At 51.6% G+C, this 16,539-nt stretch overlaps 3 protein-coding genes across 7 annotated transcripts in view; 2 read left to right on the plus strand and 1 right to left on the minus strand.

Annotated features, from left to right (window-relative positions):
* The first annotated feature begins 231 nt into the window (after nt 1-231).
* med15 (mediator complex subunit 15) lies at nt 232-9,252 on the plus strand. 2 transcript variants are annotated; one of them, XM_024262207.2, is made up of 18 exons: nt 232-387; nt 2,056-2,149; nt 2,245-2,296; nt 2,559-2,582; nt 2,714-2,881; nt 3,029-3,288; nt 3,973-4,209; nt 4,285-4,368; nt 4,445-4,567; nt 5,026-5,138; nt 5,208-5,341; nt 5,411-5,533; nt 5,606-5,669; nt 5,786-5,852; nt 6,892-7,049; nt 7,120-7,286; nt 8,825-8,923; nt 8,987-9,252. In XM_024262207.2, exons 1-18 carry the CDS (start codon nt 320-322, stop codon nt 9,121-9,123), a joined length of 2,172 nt encoding a protein of 723 aa, XP_024117975.1. In that variant the 5' UTR covers nt 232-319; the 3' UTR covers nt 9,124-9,252. The 2 variants fall into 2 exon arrangements, with proteins under 2 accessions (XP_024117975.1, XP_024117976.1); XM_024262208.2 differs by having other exon boundaries at nt 4,288-4,368; nt 8,987-9,129.
* Nucleotides 9,253-9,376: 124 nt separating this feature from the next.
* On the minus strand, nt 9,377-13,365 carry thoc6 (THO complex 6). The gene is made up of 13 exons (XM_024262213.2): nt 13,207-13,365; nt 12,708-12,799; nt 12,573-12,637; nt 12,404-12,507; nt 12,292-12,329; nt 12,177-12,225; nt 11,055-11,126; nt 10,894-10,996; nt 10,778-10,827; nt 10,639-10,701; nt 9,755-9,865; nt 9,561-9,689; nt 9,377-9,490 (listed from the first exon to the last, which is right to left on the minus strand). The coding sequence occupies exons 1-13, from the start codon at nt 13,219-13,221 to the stop codon at nt 9,410-9,412; spliced, it is 972 nt and encodes a 323-aa protein (XP_024117981.1). The 5' UTR covers nt 13,222-13,365; the 3' UTR covers nt 9,377-9,409.
* Nucleotides 13,366-15,942: 2,577 nt separating this feature from the next.
* Nucleotides 15,943-16,539, plus strand: part of si:dkey-89b17.4 (zinc finger protein 646) — a 13,873-nt gene continuing 13,276 nt past the window's right edge. For 3 of the 4 annotated variants that reach the window (XM_024262214.2, XM_024262216.2, XM_024262217.2), the window contains exon 1: nt 15,943-16,353. The gene's annotated coding sequence lies outside the window, so the exon portion shown is untranslated. The remainder of the gene's footprint in view (nt 16,354-16,539) is intronic. The other variant, XM_024262215.2, reaches the window with a different exon arrangement.

The following is a 16,539-nucleotide window of genomic DNA, read 5'->3' on the forward strand; positions in this document are numbered from 1 at the left end:
TGTGTAGGAGCTGCTTGGATTTCATAGTTAGTTTGAAGCTGCTGTAATTTCAAGTCAAAAGTATGTTGTTTTTGTAGGTGTATACGAGCGTACGTTTAAATACACAACTGCAAATGCACACAATCACGCACCAAAATGCATTGAATGAGTCACAAATGAAGCATTTGGCAGACACAAATCCAGGGGGTCCGTCTGTTCCAGACTTCCACCAGCAGGGGGCAGCAGTGCGCCTTTGCTCTGCGAGTATTTAGTGGAAGAAGAAGAACCGCGGTTTGTTTGTTTCTGTCCTGACGTCTGCATCGCAGAACCGAATCCCGCGATGGAAGTCCCCGGTTCCGACAGCGACTGGAGGAGCACGCAGTTCCGACAGAAAGTGGTCGCTCAGATGTGAGAATCTCCGCTCGCTCTCACGGATGAGCTCATTTACAGCTTCCGGTCTGTTAGCCGCGCGAGCTAAAGCCAAAGCCAAAGCTAAGCTAAAGCTAGCTTCCAGGGCGTCACGAGTCCGGAGTGTTCCAACAGCGAGGAGTTTGTCCGGATATGTAGTTACTTAATTACCCGGTGTAAAAGCGGAAACGGTCCAGATAGACACGAAGGAGCTGCGGGATTATTGGTCCCGGGGGGTCAGCAGCAGAATCCTGAACTCAGAGTATAAAACGACTTTAGGAGAGTCCAACATGGACAGGTCTGAGGTTCTGTCCGAATTCCCGCCCTAACCCATAACTACCACGAACTATCTAGTGCCCCGGATTTTAAACGCAGTTCAGACACCACACTCACTACTTCTTTCATTTTTCTAGTCGCCGGATATGACGTCATACACTTTACGAAGTGAAAATGTAATCAATGCAAACATTTCACGGCGTCTGTGACTCCATGATGAAAATGCAGATGATTTATTAAAAATTACATTTAAGCAAGCTGGTTTTTCGCAAAGACTGCTGGGAAATTTCTAGTACACTCCATTCTGGAATGGTAGACTCGGACTACAGAGGAATGATGTATAGTAAGAAGGGAAGGAGTTCGGACAGAATCCGCTTTGGTCGTGCGGCCAGCTTCCTCTGCAACTGTGTTTTGATGGGTTGTCTAAATGTTTCGGGTGTTCCTTTGACGATGATGATGATGCAGATTTCAGTGTGTGTCGTTTTTAAAACATAGTGTCTGCAGAGCAGCAGGGGCTCATTAAAAACTCCGAATTCTGGGCAGGAACGTTGGCACGGAAGAAACCCTACGTTAATATCCTGTGTAGCTTACAGCTTCTCCCAACTCCAAGCTAATATTGAGGAGGATCCATGTTGGATGTAGCCGTTCAGTTCTGATCCAGATTCCAGCTCAGATGAGGAAAACAAAGACGTTCACGGATCTGTCTGTCTTTAGGTGGAGGATTTAGAGCTGGAGCGGAGCAGGGAGCCTGTTGCTACGTCACAGACCCGGGCTGTTTCAAACGGCGGGTTTTCGTCTGCTCCCGATCATCAGGATCTAAATAAATACTCGGACAGTTTTAATGTTTTCATACGTGTCCTCCGTGACGAGGAAATGCTGCAGAACCATTTCTGGTCTTCAGTATCTAACGAGGACCTGAGGCGTCCCACGACGGACTCTTGTGAAGGAGCGTCATCCCGCCGGCCCTTAGCCAGAAGATGGCGGTCTTCTTGGACTCCACCCACCTCCACCACAAAAACCACACGCCGTTTTACCTCGGCTTTTGCTAAATAGAAAACTTTCACCATTATGTAGAGTTTCTACAAAGCATCTCTTTACAGTAAAAACACTTTTGCAGCACATGGACACTTGAAACTTATGTTGATTCAAGCATGCGAGAAATTTACATATTTATTCAAATGTCTGCCCTACTCCATCACCTAATTTTTAATCGTTATCAGTCCTCGAACTGTCAGTCATTTATAAACATTTGACTGCGTATTCTACTACGAATGTGACAAATATAAGTTGGCTTTAAATTTCCATCAGTTCCTCTTTAGAAGTGCAGTTCTCCAGGTTGAGCTGAGGGTGGCAGCAGAGAGCTTTTCGGTGAAGTTGGATGTGTGTGTGCAGTGACGATGCCATGAGGAAGGCGGGGCCCGGCACCACCGCGCACAAGTCAGGCACGGACATGGAGAACCAAGTCTACAACAAGGCCAAGACCCGAGTGAGTCTTTGTGGTCATGTGACTGACCTCCACCTGCTCGTTCTCTGGTTAGCGTGCAGATTCTGGTCAGAACTGACATTACAACTGTTTTCCAGGACGAGTATCTTTCGCTGGTGGCGCGGCTCATCATCCACTTCAGAGACATCCGTGAGTGTTGCTCTTGTGAAACGCCACTTTGAGTCCAGCTGGTCACTCCCCAGAAACCCTCCACAGCCCTCCATCGCGGCTCCTCAGACTAACAGAGAGCAGGTTTACCTGAAGGTCAATCTAGTTCAGGGCAGAGAGGAGCAGTCTGAGTGAGGAGGTCTGGAGTGATGGAGCTGTGGAGTTTCTGGATTCTTTGTTAATGTGACGTAAAGCTGCTGATCTGCTTGGCCTTCAGCTCAGTCTGCCCTCTGTCTCTCCACAGATAAGAAGTCTCTGGGGGGTCCAGGTAAGCGGGCCTCCGGTCCTGTTCTGGAGGTGGTCTGCTCTCTGCTGGGCCCTGCTGCAGTCGTGGCCGTCATGATCTTCGCTCTGCATGTTGGATGGGCTTAATGTTGTTTGTTGTCTGTCTTCTGCTAGATCCCATGAATGCCCTGACTAACCCAACAGGGGGTGGAGTGGGCTCTGGCGCCATCGGAATGGGGCCTCGCCCTGCCGGGGCTCAAATGGGGAGCATGGGGGCCATGGGGGCCATGGGGCAGCCAGGCCAGCATGCCATGGCAGGGGTGCCTGGAAACCCACAAGGCAGTGAGTGTTTCCTCTGCGTGACGTTTGTCCACAGCGCCCCCTAGCTGCCGTGTGTCTGTGCTTCAGCATGCTGCGACTGAGCTTTCAGACTCGTCCGTGACTGCTTCAGAGCTGCAGGTGCCCCATCCTCCACTTCTGTCTCCGCAGTTCCAGCGCAGGCCCAGATGCCCATGCAGCAGATGATGCAGCAGCAGCAGTTCCAGCAGTTCCAACAGCAGCAACAGCAGCAGCAGAACGCCGCCGCCATGCAGCAGTTACAGCATCTGAGGGCGCAGCAGCACCAGAACCAGCAGCTGCAGCAGCAGCACCAGCAGCTACAGCTCCAGAACCAGCAGCTGCAGCAGCAACAGCAGCAGCACCAGAACCAGCAGCTGCAGGCGCAAAACCAGCAGCAGCAGCAAAACCAGGTAGACTCTTCGCAGACATGGGAAGTTTCGAAGACCGATGGGTTGGTCACTCATTTATTTATTGATGTTTCCAGCACCGGTTAGCTTGAATCAGGTCAAAGGTCCAGTTCTTTGGTTCTTTGGGTTCAGTGAATCTGTTCTGCAGTCATTCCTGTGGTTCCTTCAGTTCACAGTGGAGTTTCTTACCCAGATCAGCTCTTGTGGTTATGAACCAGAACCCTTAACCACAGTGAGAGTAGGACTTCACACAAGAAAATCCAGAAGTTCGTCTCTTTCCGATTACATTTCTGTTGAGTTTGTCCGACGCCCCGCGCCGTCTCTCCGACGCCCCGCGCCGTCTCTCCGACGCCCCGCGCCGTCTCTCCGACACCCCGCGCCGTCTCTCCGACGCCCCGCGACGTCTCTGCGACGCCCCGCGACGTCTCTGCGACGCCCCGCGACGTTTCTTTAACTGGCCTCTATGTGATTGAGCAGCTGGCTCGCCGTCAGTGGCTCCGCCCATAAAGTCCTCTGAGTTCAGTCATCACAGTCGGCCGGGACGACCATCTGACATCTCCACATTGCATGGATCATCTTTAACTTTTCGTTTGTTTTGTTGAGCAGTGCTGGACTCGTTAGCCCCGCCCCCTGTCTCCTCCCCCTTGCTGTTTCCGTGGTGACTACACTATGCCCTCTTCGCTGCAGATGCACCAGGTGAGGATGCTCCAGCAGCTGCAGCACCACCCTCAGGCCCAGCCTCAGTCCATCCATCCGATGGGACAGCAGGTCCAGGTTCAGCCGGCGCCGGGTCCCATCCCCCCCCACTCCCAGCAGCTGCAGCAGCCCAACATGGTGTCCTCGTCTCTGGTTGGCCCGATGACATCCGTGCCGCATGTGCCCACCTCCCTGAGCCAGCAGCAGCAGCAGCTCAAGGCCTTCCAGGTACCGCCGGCGTCCCGCGGTCTGGGCCCGGCTCAGGTCCTCATCCTGACCCGTCCGTCTCCTTGTGTGTAAAAGCAGGCCCGTGCCACCATGCAGCAGCACCACCCGCAGATAGTGACCCAGTCCCAGCTTTCCGCCGCCGGTGCTGCACCTGGACAGGTGAGTCCAGAACCAGCACTTTATGTCACAGTGCAGCACCAGGTGCTTCAGTCTGCTCTCTGCTCTCCATCTGAAGCTGGGTCGCCCCACAATGCAGAATCTGACCCGGCCAACCCGGCCCGTTCTCAACCCGCCCATCCCCCCAAACGCCTCCGCAGCCCCCACCAGCGCGGTTGGAGGACAGGCGATATCTGCTCAGGTACCGCTCCGCTGGACCCATGTTTGCAGCACAACCACACAAACAGAACATTAAATGGACTGATGACTTGGACAGAACCACAGATATAAAGAACAACTAATGAAACCGCATTTTGACAGAACTGTAGTCGGGCGGAACTTTGGGTTTTCCTTCCAAAGAAGAACTGGTCTTGGTTCAGTTCTGGATCTTGAACTGATTCCATTAGTTGTTTTTGAAGAACCTGCTGTTCCACTCTCAGGTCCAGTCGAGTCGGCACCAAGCCAAACATAGAGGAGTGTCTGGACCACTCCACGTGGGGGTGTGTCTGCTCCTACTGGAGTGTGTAGCCCCGCCCCCACAATGGAGGCTCATTATGTCGAGGATGTAGGTCAGAACCGGGACCACGTCTGAGCCCCGACCAGGAGGGCGGGAAATCCTGGAACCACACGATTAACACCTCCCTCCCCCATGAATCACAGGTGCAGCACACCATGATATCATCGCCGTCACCTGTGCAGGTGCCAACGCCACAGATGCCACCGCCCCCTCAGCCATCACCCCAGCCCCCCACCTCACAGCCCAACTCAGTCAGGTAGGACAGGTACCCACACACATACTCTCTGTCTTGGTGCTGGTTCCAACCGTGTTCTGGTTCCGTCAGCTCCGGCCCGACTCCCTCCCCAGGAGGAGGATTCCAGCCCAGCCCCTCCCCTCAGCCCTCCCCCAACACAGCCACCTCCAGCAGACCTGCTCAGATCTACAGCGTTCCCTCTCCAGGTCCACTCAACACTCCAGGTATGCCCGCAGTCAGTACCAGAACCTCAACAACCAGGTCAGGTAGGTAATCTGATCCCGCCCCTTCAGGTAACCCCGGCTCTGTGATGAGTCCTTCAATGGAGGACCAGCAGTACATGGAGAAGCTGAAGCAGCTGTCCAAATACATCGAGCCTCTTCGCCGCATGATCAACAAGATCGACAAAAACGAAGGTGAGGTCGGCGCCAGACCCAAAACCGGTTCTTGTCCGGAAGGACAAAGCTCAGTTCTGCTTCTGCTCTCAGACAGGAAGAAGGACCTGAGTAAGATGAAGAGTCTGCTAAACATTTTGACCGACCCAAACATCAGGTAACACCTGCAAGCCACGCCCCCTAACCTGTTCTCCACGATCTGATCCTCTGGTGTCCTCCAGACACTTTAAGCCCCTCCCCCTCCTGTAACCACGCCCACATTCTGATCCACAGGTGTCCTCTGAAGACGCTGCAGAAATGTGAGATCGCCCTGGAGAAGCTGAAGAACGACATGGCTGTGGTAAACACGAACACACACGGAAACTCCTGAAGCATCAGCAGGTCTGCGCTTCAGTTTGTTCTGGCAGATCTGAACGTTGGCCTTCAGAGGATCTCCTCTGATCCAGATTCATCTCGATCTTCATGATTCTGATCATCCCACCATCAAATCTAATCACCTCAATTTCTGATCAATTCTGAGCATCTGAACAGAGATGTTGTTTGAGGGGATCAGTCCTGATCTGGAGGAGATCTGTCCTGATCTGGATATCAGTCCAGAATCCTGCAGGTTCTGGATCTGTTTGTTCTGAAGGACCTGAGGTCAGTCCTGAGCCACCACAGAGGGTGAAGTCACTAAAACTCTGAGCTGTGACCGAGACTTGAAGGTTAAAGTCCCATTAACTGTCATTCACTGAGGTGTGTGAAATCTGTGGTCATTTGACCCCTCCCCTGGGGGAGTGGTGAGCTGCAGACACAGACGCCCAGGAACAATTTGGTGGCTAAACCCCCCCAATCCAATCCCTTAATGCTGAGTGTCAAAGATGGACGCCGGCTCCCATTTCTAGATTCTTCGGTCTGACTCAGCCTGGTTTTGAACTCACGCCCTTCCAGTCTCAGGGCGGACACTGTACCACAAGGCCACTGAGCTGGTCTGTGACTGAGCTGAGAAATGAGACGAAACAGGAAATAGAAGAAAGGTTTCAGTGTTTGTGAACCACAGAAGAAGACCGATCCTTTAGACTCATATCGGCGCCGGTATCGGTCGACCACTACTTTAGATGCTCGGGGGTTCCAGCTTTCCTAAAGGACTCCCAACCTTCTGCGTCTGCCTGCAGCAGAGCAGGAAGACTGCACTTCTGAGCGCTGGTTCTGCTGGTTCTGGTTCAGGGGAGAGACGGACCTCGAACTCTGAAGGACGGACGTCTTGATGCACACAGAGCAGAAGTTCCTCAAACTGTTGGAACTCTGACCGGACCCGACCCAGTCCCTCCAGGACCAGAACCGCTCACAGCAGACAGCCCTTCTGACCCTTCACTCCGGGTCACCTGTCTCTCTTTCAGCCCACCCCCCCTCCCCCACCCATGGCCACGAAGCAGCAGTACCTGTGCCAGCCTCTGCTGGACGCCATCATCACCAACATCCGCTCGCCGGTCTTCAACCACTCACTGTACCGGACGTTTGCCCCCGCCATGAGCGCCATCCACGGGCCGCCCATCGTGTAGGTGTGACCGTCTGAGGCAGGAGCCGCGGTCTTCCTGTGTGCCGTCTCACCTGTGTCTCTGCCGCAGCGGCCCCAACGTCCCCGGGAGGAAGAGGAAGCTGGAGGAAGACGAGCGGCAGACCGTCCCCAACATCCTGCAGGGGGAGGTGGCCCGCCTGGACGTCCGCTTCCTGGTTAACCTGGACCCCTCCTTCTGCAGCAACAACGGCACCGTGCACCTGCTCTGCAAGCTGGGTGAGCAGCTAGCATTAGCGGTTAGCTCTTCTTCTTCTCTGCTCTGAGCTTACAGCTGTTGGCCAGAGCTGCCACGATTGGTTGATGAGTCATCAACCCCCACGTCCAACTTTCTAAATGTTAGATTTCATGAAGCCTGTTTTCAAGTGTTAGGGCGTGGCCTTCCAACAAGCTCACTGCTGATTGGCTGGAGTGGTTGCTCTAGAAACAATGACTCATACTGACCAATCACTGAGGACGTCCAACCTCCAACATATCCCTGAAAAAGTGGTGTTGGAGCCCTTCTCTGATGACATCACACTCAGTTCTCACCTAGTCAGTGGACCTTTAGGTCAGTGTGTCACATGACTGATGGAGGCGGAGTCTTCAGAAGTCTCACATTGTTATCAAAGATAAGTCTTTGTGGGATTTATTGTAAACTTCAGTGCGTTTGGACAGATATGCTAATGCTAACGCTAGCTCCATCAGGGAAGGGTTCATTAAAGATGACCTTTGACCCTACTTTACCCCCCCCCGGAGTTCAAAGGTCGTCTTAAGTTAAAACGAGTCAGTTTTAATGCGTAGATGCGACCAAGGAAAGGATGTCTGTGATGCCCCCTTTTAGCTCCTCCCCCTGTAATGCTCCCGTTAGCTCCTCCCCTCGTGTTGTTCCATTTTAACTCCTCCCCCTTAATGCTGCGAGAGCTCCAGACTTCTCCCAGCTTCAAGAGTTGCAGGAGAAGCTGTTGGGACGGAGACGCTGAGGTCATGGAGGTCACAGATTCCTCCTGAAACTTGTTTAAATGACGGAGACGACGTAGAAATTGTCGTTTTAGAATGAAGCTGCAGGTTTGATGTTTTAGATCAGTGGTTCTTAACCTGGGTTCGATCGAACCCCAGGGGTTCGATGGGTTGATCTCAGGGGTTCGGCAGTAGGGTTGGGCACCGAAGTTCGGTTCCAAGTAGGAACCGTTATGATTTATGCGGTTCTGCCAAAACCGAAAGATGCTGCTGCAAACGGTGCAGCATGTCGGTGTCAAATTTTTAATACCATTTGTTACGACATCTCTTTGTGAGCAATCCTTCTCGAGGATGCTGGACATAAAAACAAAGAAAAGGAACAGACTTTGCTGTGAAAATGACATGAGAGTGGCCCTCGCCACGGTGAAACCACGCACATCTGAACTGGTCTCTCAAAGCAGAAGTCACACTGATTTGCAGGTATGTAATTTGTTGTGAGTTTATCCATTTTGTTGGTTTTGAACAAGGTGATGTTCATGCACGGCTCATTTTGTGTACCAGTAAAAAACTTGTTTCTAGATTTAAAAAAAATGTCACCAAAGAGGGGTTCGGTGAATGCGCATATGAAACTGGTGGGGTTCGGTACCTCCAACAAGGTTAAGAACCAGTTTTAGATTCAGAAGATAATGTGAGTTGCTCCTGCAGTTGTACTTCCCCTCTAGTCCTGATACCTCTTTGGGCGTGCTCCGATCTTGTGTTGAGGGTCTGAGATGTTCTGGCGCCAGTTGTGACTCCTCCCCCTGTCGGTTCCTTCTCAGACGACAAGAACCTTCCCAGTGTTCCTCCTCTGCAGCTCAGCATTCCTGCAGATTATCCGGACCAGAGCCCGCTCTGGAGCGACGACGGCGAGCAGTACGGTGAGTGTGCGGGCGGCGGGGTGGGGCGCCGCGGCTGGTGCTGATGCGTTTGTGCGTCCTCAGGTGCCAACAGCTTCCTGCAGAGCGTGCACCAGAACATGACGTCCAAACTGCTGCAGCTGCCTGACAAACACTCGGTGACAGAGCTGCTCCACACCTGGGCCCAGAGCGTCCGACAGGCCTGCCTGTCTGCGGCCTGAAGCCCCGCCCACCCACCGGCGCAGGATTCTGTCATGTGACTGCCTCAATGCATTCTGGTTAACTGTTCTGAAATTGATTGTGTTTTTTTTTGTAATTCCTGGGGGAGGGGTTAATAAAACTCTTCCTCACATCGTCTTCATCACTGTCTCTGTGGGGGGGTTGGAGGCCCTCTGGTGGTCACAGAGGAAATGAGCTACCTGGTCAGGTGACCCTAGTCCCTCCCTCCCCATGAAGCTGGATCAGAGACACAGACGGGTTTCAAAGTTTATTGAGTTCCTGAGGGCGTCAGAAGCTGAGGGAGAAGGCTCTGTAGGACGGGTTGGTGAAGACGTCGATGCAGCTGCTGCTCCCCCCCACCGTCAGCACCTGCAACACACACACCTGTGTCAGAGCCCCGCCCTCAGGTGAGTGCGCAGCGCTGCGTTGAGGGTCTCACTTTGTGCTCCGAGCTGCCGGCGTTGATCTGTAGAGTATTCAGGCTCTGGGGCGTACACGGGATCTGCGTCTTCACCGCCCCCCCCAGCAGGCAGTGAGACACAAACGGCCCCTCCCCCACCGCCAGGATCTGCAGGTACGAGAGCGTTAGCGTCGCCGCAAGGGGCGTGTCAGCTGCAGCGGGGCGGGGCTCACCACGTCCTGGTGGAAGGCGACTTGGCGCTGGCAGCTGCTCAGTGGGAAGACGGAGGTGGGGGACAACGACCGCAGGTGCCACAGGGACAGCGCCGGCCCCCCACCGCACACCTGCAGGACGACAGACGGATCAGCTGCGCAGACGCACGCACGCCAGCTAGCACAGTTTAGACCGCTCTAAACAGATCGGGACAAACCAGAACCTGAACAATCCACAGAAATGTTTCTGGAGAATCTGCTGCAGGAAATCTGCAGAGCAGCGAGGCGACATCGTCAGAACCTGATCTGCTGTCATCCTCAGCGCTGAGAAGGTTATGATGCATTCAAGTGTTGGGGCGGCAGCGTGGCATTAGAACACTGCTGCAATACAGTCCACCCGAGACGAGCCGGACTTCTGAGTCACTAGAACCGCCCCTTTCAACATAACCCCACCCCCTTTCCACATAACCCCACCCTCTTCATGATGACTCCACCATCTTTATGATAACCCCACCCCCTTTCAACATAACTCCACCCTCTGTATAATAACCCTGCCCCCTTTGGTATAACCCCACCCCCTCACAACATAACCCAGCCCTCTTTATGATAACCCCACCCACCTTTAGGAGACACCTGCCCCCTTTGACATAACCCCGCCCCCTTCAGTCTGAGCTGGACCCTTCCCGACTCCTGGTCTGAATGAGTCCTGCAGGTCCAGCTGGAGGACCTCCAGGAACCAGCAGTGGTCTGACTAAACATGTTTGGGTCGGCTTCAGAACCTCTGGATTGGGCCCTTTGTCTGCAGATGTTCAGAACCTTCTGAGGAAGAATCCTCAGTGAGGAAGCTCTCTGCTGCTCTGGGAAACGTTTCCAGCTGCACCTGAACGCCTCACAGGTCTCCTTACCATCCAGTCAGAGTCTGTGGTCAGGCAGCTGATCCATTTTCCGTGCTGGGGCCGTGCACACGCCTGTAACACGTGCACCATGATCAGAACCCGTCCATCAATCCGATAGAACCGAGTGACCTCTGACCCCACTTCTCACCTCGTACTTGTGGACCTCCAGGCAGTGAACGCAGCGGCCAGTCCTGCTGTCTGCAGACCACCACCATCATCATCATCATCACAGGAGGAAGCTCAAAGATGGCGCCGGTCACTTACCCCACATCCTCACCGCTCCATCCTCACCACCCGAGAGAAGCTCCGCCTCCCGCTCTCTCATGCATAAGCAGTGCACGTAGTCTGTGTGTCCGTGAAGGACCGCCTGCAGACAAACCGTCAGAATGCGCCACTCTGCACCAACACGCTGCACTCGAACGCACCTTAAAGACGCCGTGCTCCAGATCCAAGACGTGAATGTTGTTGTCTCCACCCCCCACCGCCAAGCTGTTGTCCTGACGACACAAACACACATCAGTGCAGTCGGGACGCACAAAGACAAAGTAAACAGTCTGGACTGGAATGTTGGTCAGTTTCTGTGCACCCTGTGAGTTGATGGTCAATTTGACAATATCGATTATGATCCATTGATCTCAGTGACAGTTAAGAACGATTTGATTCTGTGTCATAGGAAAGAACTGGCATCATCCTGACGATCCTCTCAGAGGTTCTGGAAGCAGTCCACAAAAGAACATGAAAAGCTTTCAATATAAACATTTATCCGCATCAGATGGATCTAGTGGAAACTTTTATTAGTTTGAACTTCTGGAAGATCTTCATCCCTGAAGACAAGACCGACGCTAATAGAAGCTGAGCGTTACACAAGTAAAAGTTATAGAGTATATATACTGTGGATGTTTAGAAAGGCCTCGCGGTTCTGCGGGGAGACCGGACCAGAGAGCCCCCCGAATCTGTCTTTGATAAAGTCAATGCGCTGAGTTCTTGTCGGGAAAGGCAGAACCAGCCCGCTCCGTTCTTCAGGAGTGAATCTATTTTCTCTCTACATGTCCCGTCAGCTAACACGCACCGACGCGTCTGAAATGTCTCCTCTACATTTGACTCCTCCCCTGAGGGAGTCAAACCGGAACCTGCAGTCAACCGAGTCTGGATAAAGACAAACCTCTCTGGAAAAATCCCAGTGATCCGGATCATATTGAACTAGATCACATTGATCCAGTCTGTAACAAACTCTCTGAATCTGTGGTCAGAGGATTTCGAAACCGTCCTCTCTCCTGTTGACAGTATATCGTTCTGTGATCAATCCAGACCTCTCATACTGTACCACTGTACGGTTCTATTTCCATCTTGAAAATAATTCTACTTTGACAAACTTTTGTTGGTCTTTCCATCAGTTGTGCGTCTTTTTCACAGTTGACATATTTTAAACATTTACAGCCTGAAGTTCTGTTTGGTTCTGAGGGACAGCTGAAGAGTTCTCAGTTTGCTTGGTTCTGTTCAACATTTGTCTATCTGTGTCTATCTGTGTGTGTCTGTGTGTGTCTCACCCGTGGGTTCCACACCATGGCGTTGATCTCTGGGATCTCCAGACTGGAGCTGCAGAAACAACATTATGGTTCGTTGTGTCTTTGTGCGTCTGTGTGTGCGTTTGTGCGTTCTCACCTGTAAGTCGGTCTCTTGCTCCACAGAGGTTTGACACTCTGAGGATGAGGGTCAGAAGGTCAGTATGAGGTCTAGAGAACAAGGTTCTGGTTCTGGTCCAGTGGACCCTCACCTTCTTGCTGAGCTCGGTCCAGCTCCAGGCGCTGATCTCACCGTTCCCGGCGCTCAGCAGGACGCCGTCCGTGGTCAGGAGGCTGAAGACTGGACCCTCGTGAGCTGCAGCAGAACCAGCGGTCACCACAAGAACCTTCTACTGGACCGGTCCGGTCAGCTGGACTCACCTGTGAACGCCAGGACCGGTTTGAGGCTGTCGGCACCGGCGTCCGGGCTCAGAGCTGCAGACACGCTGGAACACAGACTCACAGGTGAGAGCGCCGCCACGCGCCAGCACGGACAGGTGCGCTCGGTTGGCTCACCTGAACACGCCGATCTCCCCGTAGTTGTTCCCGGCCGCCAGGAAGCGTCCGCACGGCGAGAAGCTCTGAGAGAACACGGACATGTGGAGACGCTGTGGACAGAACCAGAACCAGAGTCCGGTTAGAGGGTTTTACCAGAACAAACCACTCATATCTCTGATGCTCAGCCAGAACTTCGGCTCTGTCTGCACTTGGGTCAGAACTTTGTTCCCCAACAGCAGATCAAACCAGAACAGAAAGTTGTTGGGCTTTCATACGGAAACTGTTAAAACTCCAGAATTCCCGCCGTTCTTACGTCATCAGGATAAGCTTGGCACCAGACTACTCCTTTACGGTTTCTTCGGAACCGGAACTTAAGCGGAGTTCGGATGAGACCGTCCCCTTCTCCGGGAACGGACTTCCAGCTCGCAGATGCTGCTTGGTTCGGTGCAGTAGAACCAGAATTCTGGTGCCCGAACCGAACAGCTTAATTTTCCGGTAGAACCGAGACGAGACTCACCTCGACCGGGCCCATTCTGCCCCCGAGCGGAACCAGCAGAACCGATTAACACAGAACCTCCAGAAGAAAGACCCAAGCAGAGTCCAGGCGCGGAAATCCTCCGGCACGCTCATATGACGTTTCTGCGGCGCGCGGCATGCTGGGAGGTGTAGTTCATGAGGTGAACTTTTGACCTTTTCCTCACAGATGGTTTAAAATCAGCGACGAAAAGGTGAAATTTCTGCCAATTTCGAACCAACGCCTTCAGAATTCCTGTAGAACCCAGACTGTAGAGGAGGACCAGCATGCTTTGCGGCAGAGCGTTTCAGTCTCAGTTCCTTTACTAAATATCATTGGTGTCATTAGTCAATTTGTTAAGTTAAGACATCACTTCCAAACATAATACCTTTGTTATCATTAAAGAACAATAAAACACAGAGAAACGTCTAAATGATCAGTTTTTAATAACTTTTAGATTACAACAGACTAAAATAGACTTATTTGCCTGTAAAAAATAAATTGTAATCTCTATTTACATTTTAAACATATTTGCCTGACTAAATGAACTATTTGACATTAAAAAAATAAATACTCAATAGATATTACTGAAAAAACTCAAGTGTCTTATCAGCGTGATAAGGAGGTGTGATTGTTAAAGGGTCACCAAACCCTAAATCAACTTGTTTTGTCTGTTGACCTCTATAAATGGGCTTTTATAAGTGATGTTTGTTAGTTGTGGCCAATTTTTTTGACAAGTTGCCCCCCTACAGGTTGAAACGAGGAATGGCAGTTGAATTTTGTGATTGGTTAATTAGTTCAAGTCCTCATCGTGCTGGGCTCCAGTATTAAAGCTCCGCCCATCTCTGATTCTGTAGCACTCGGTCGTTAGCGTTAGCATGGCTCAGAGGTGTTTTCCCATAGTTGTCAAAAATCTTCTGCTTTACAGAACTTTCCAGCGGACTTGGAGGTTGGGGAACAGAGGTTGAGAGCCGTTCACATTGAATGCAGCAAACTCTGTCCTGGAGAAGGATTTAATGAACGTTTCTCTGGGGATTGTTTGTTTAATGCCTTAGTCTTTATTAGCTATGATGCTAGCATCCTTTTACCGCTCTCAGGCACAGGTTTCCTTTGGACCTACAAACCTCAGCTGACCCAGCAGCTCCGCTTTGCTAAAGCAGCATCTTGAACCAGCAGCGCGAAACAAAAAAGTTCTGGACCATGAGCGCCGGGCTCGGGGGGGGGAGAAATCCTCAGAACGTTCTGTGGAGAAACTGGCATCACTGTGCTCTGTACCACTCTCCCTATTACAGAGCCGGCGTACGTTACATGATGCCAAAGTGTAGATTATGTACATAGTATTATTATTCCATCCCAGATCAAATCTACAAAATAAATGAAAAAAGAAGTAGCTAGCAACTATTCAGTTTTTAACTCTATACACTGAAGCTTTTTCCTTTGAAACACATTTAAAGTAAAATAATTCAAAATATTGAAACCACAAACCAAAATAGGCGTTAATTTGATGAAAAACAATAAAAATAGACTTTTATTCAGAGTAACATTTTTCAGCTGTGATGATGTAGTCTGGTTTCTTCTGTCAGGGATGATCTGCTGTGTTTTAGAGAAGGTTCTCTCAGGTGTCTGCACAGGTTGGTAGAGGAGTATATAGAATTACTTCCTTCATTCTATCACTGAGAGTCAAAAGGTTCCAGATTTGTCTTCTTTCCTTGATGTTTTTGTCTTGATGTTGTCTCCTGCTGCACCTGTCCTGGTTTTTCTGGTAGAAATTCTTCTGTGTTATCACCTGGACTGTACAGGTCACAGGTGAGTCATCTAACCCCTCGCCGTGGACTGGGACGGGTCACGTGGTCCCGGTCTGCACAGAGAGACCTGACCTGCATCATTGCTGTTCTCTGATCCTGAAAGATCTTCTAGTTTTTCTGTCCTTCATCCATGACTCCTGATGTGTTGAAAACAGCCTGGGTCTCACCTCACCTGCGTTCTTCAGCTACAAACACCATCACTGATGCATGGAAATGTCCAAACCAACAACATTACGTCTGGAAAGTTTGTTTAAGCCGAACCGCTCTGAGGAACATGCAGAGAGCGGCTTTGATTCTGAACACAGAGCAGTTTGCAGAGTAGATTCTTCTCTGCTGTTACAGTCCACTCAGAAAACAACAGGCAGAGACGGACGGGTGGATATGGGCCGACGGGTGGATATGGGCCGACGGGTGGATATGGGCCGACGGGGAGAGAGGGATAGACGGGCGATACTTTATGTACTGCCCAAAGGTGGGCGGGGCTAATCCCCCCAAACCCAAAAACCTTCATCTCGTCACCTCAGTAACAGTGGTGCTACTGTTGTGTGATTGTATTGTTGTTGCTTTTGTGTTATTGTAGTAGTATTGTTTTTTTAGTTTGTAGTGCCGATGTCTTTATGTGATTGTATCGCTGTTGTTTTTGTGTTCGTTTTTTCTTTGTAGAGGTGATGTTTTGTCTTGTAGTAGTGTTGTTGTTTTTGTTATCGTAGTTTTTTTATTTGTGTGTTTTTGTAGGATTGTTGTTTTTGAGAGTTTGTAGTGTTGTTGTGTTTGAGTTATTGTTGTTTTGTGTTGTTGTTTTTGTGTTTTTGTAGTGTTGTTGTTTTTGTGTTTTTGTAGGATTGTTGTTTTTGTGAGTTTGTAGTGTTCTTTTGTTTGAGTTATTGATGTTTTGCGTTGTTGTTTTTGTAGTGTTGTTGTTTTTGTGTTGTTGTAGTGTTGATGTTTTTGTGAGTTTGCAGTGTTGTTGTGTTTGAGTTATTGTTGTTTTGTGTTGTTGTCTGTGTGGTTGCTGTTGTGTTTGGAGGTTGTTCCCAGACCCACTCTCCCAGGTGAACGTGGACTCGGCGCTGCTGCGGTTCGGCTCGGTTCTGCAGCCGCGTGTCGTTCCGGTGCCGCTGCAGCGGTTGACTGCGCTGATGGCGCTGATGACGCGCGTGCGGCCGCGCGCCGCTCCGTTAGCAGCGGCAGGAAGTGCTGCTGGAGCGACGGCGGGGGGACGCAGCGGAGCGGCAGAGGTCGGTGGATGCACGGGCGGGAACGGCATGTTTGGACCGTGATTGTGCACGTCGCGCGTGCCCACACTGTGCGTCGTTGTCTGCGCGGGCGCTCAGGCCGTCCGGGGGTAAGTGTGGTGCAGAAACGGGAGGAGAAGCGGGTTTTCACGGAGGGGGGGCCGCGGTGTGCTTGTCGGGATCTTTGTGTAGCTCCGGGCTAACAGCTAAGCTAGCCTCCGCCAGCGGAACGACCCCCCCACCTCCACCGCCACGAACGGGCAGGGGGACCGCGGTTCCGCGTGCACGCCCGCTTC

Source organism: Oryzias melastigma, linkage group LG17, assembly GCF_002922805.2.
Source record: "Oryzias melastigma strain HK-1 linkage group LG17, ASM292280v2, whole genome shotgun sequence".
Lineage (NCBI taxonomy): Eukaryota > Metazoa > Chordata > Actinopteri > Beloniformes > Adrianichthyidae > Oryzias > Oryzias melastigma.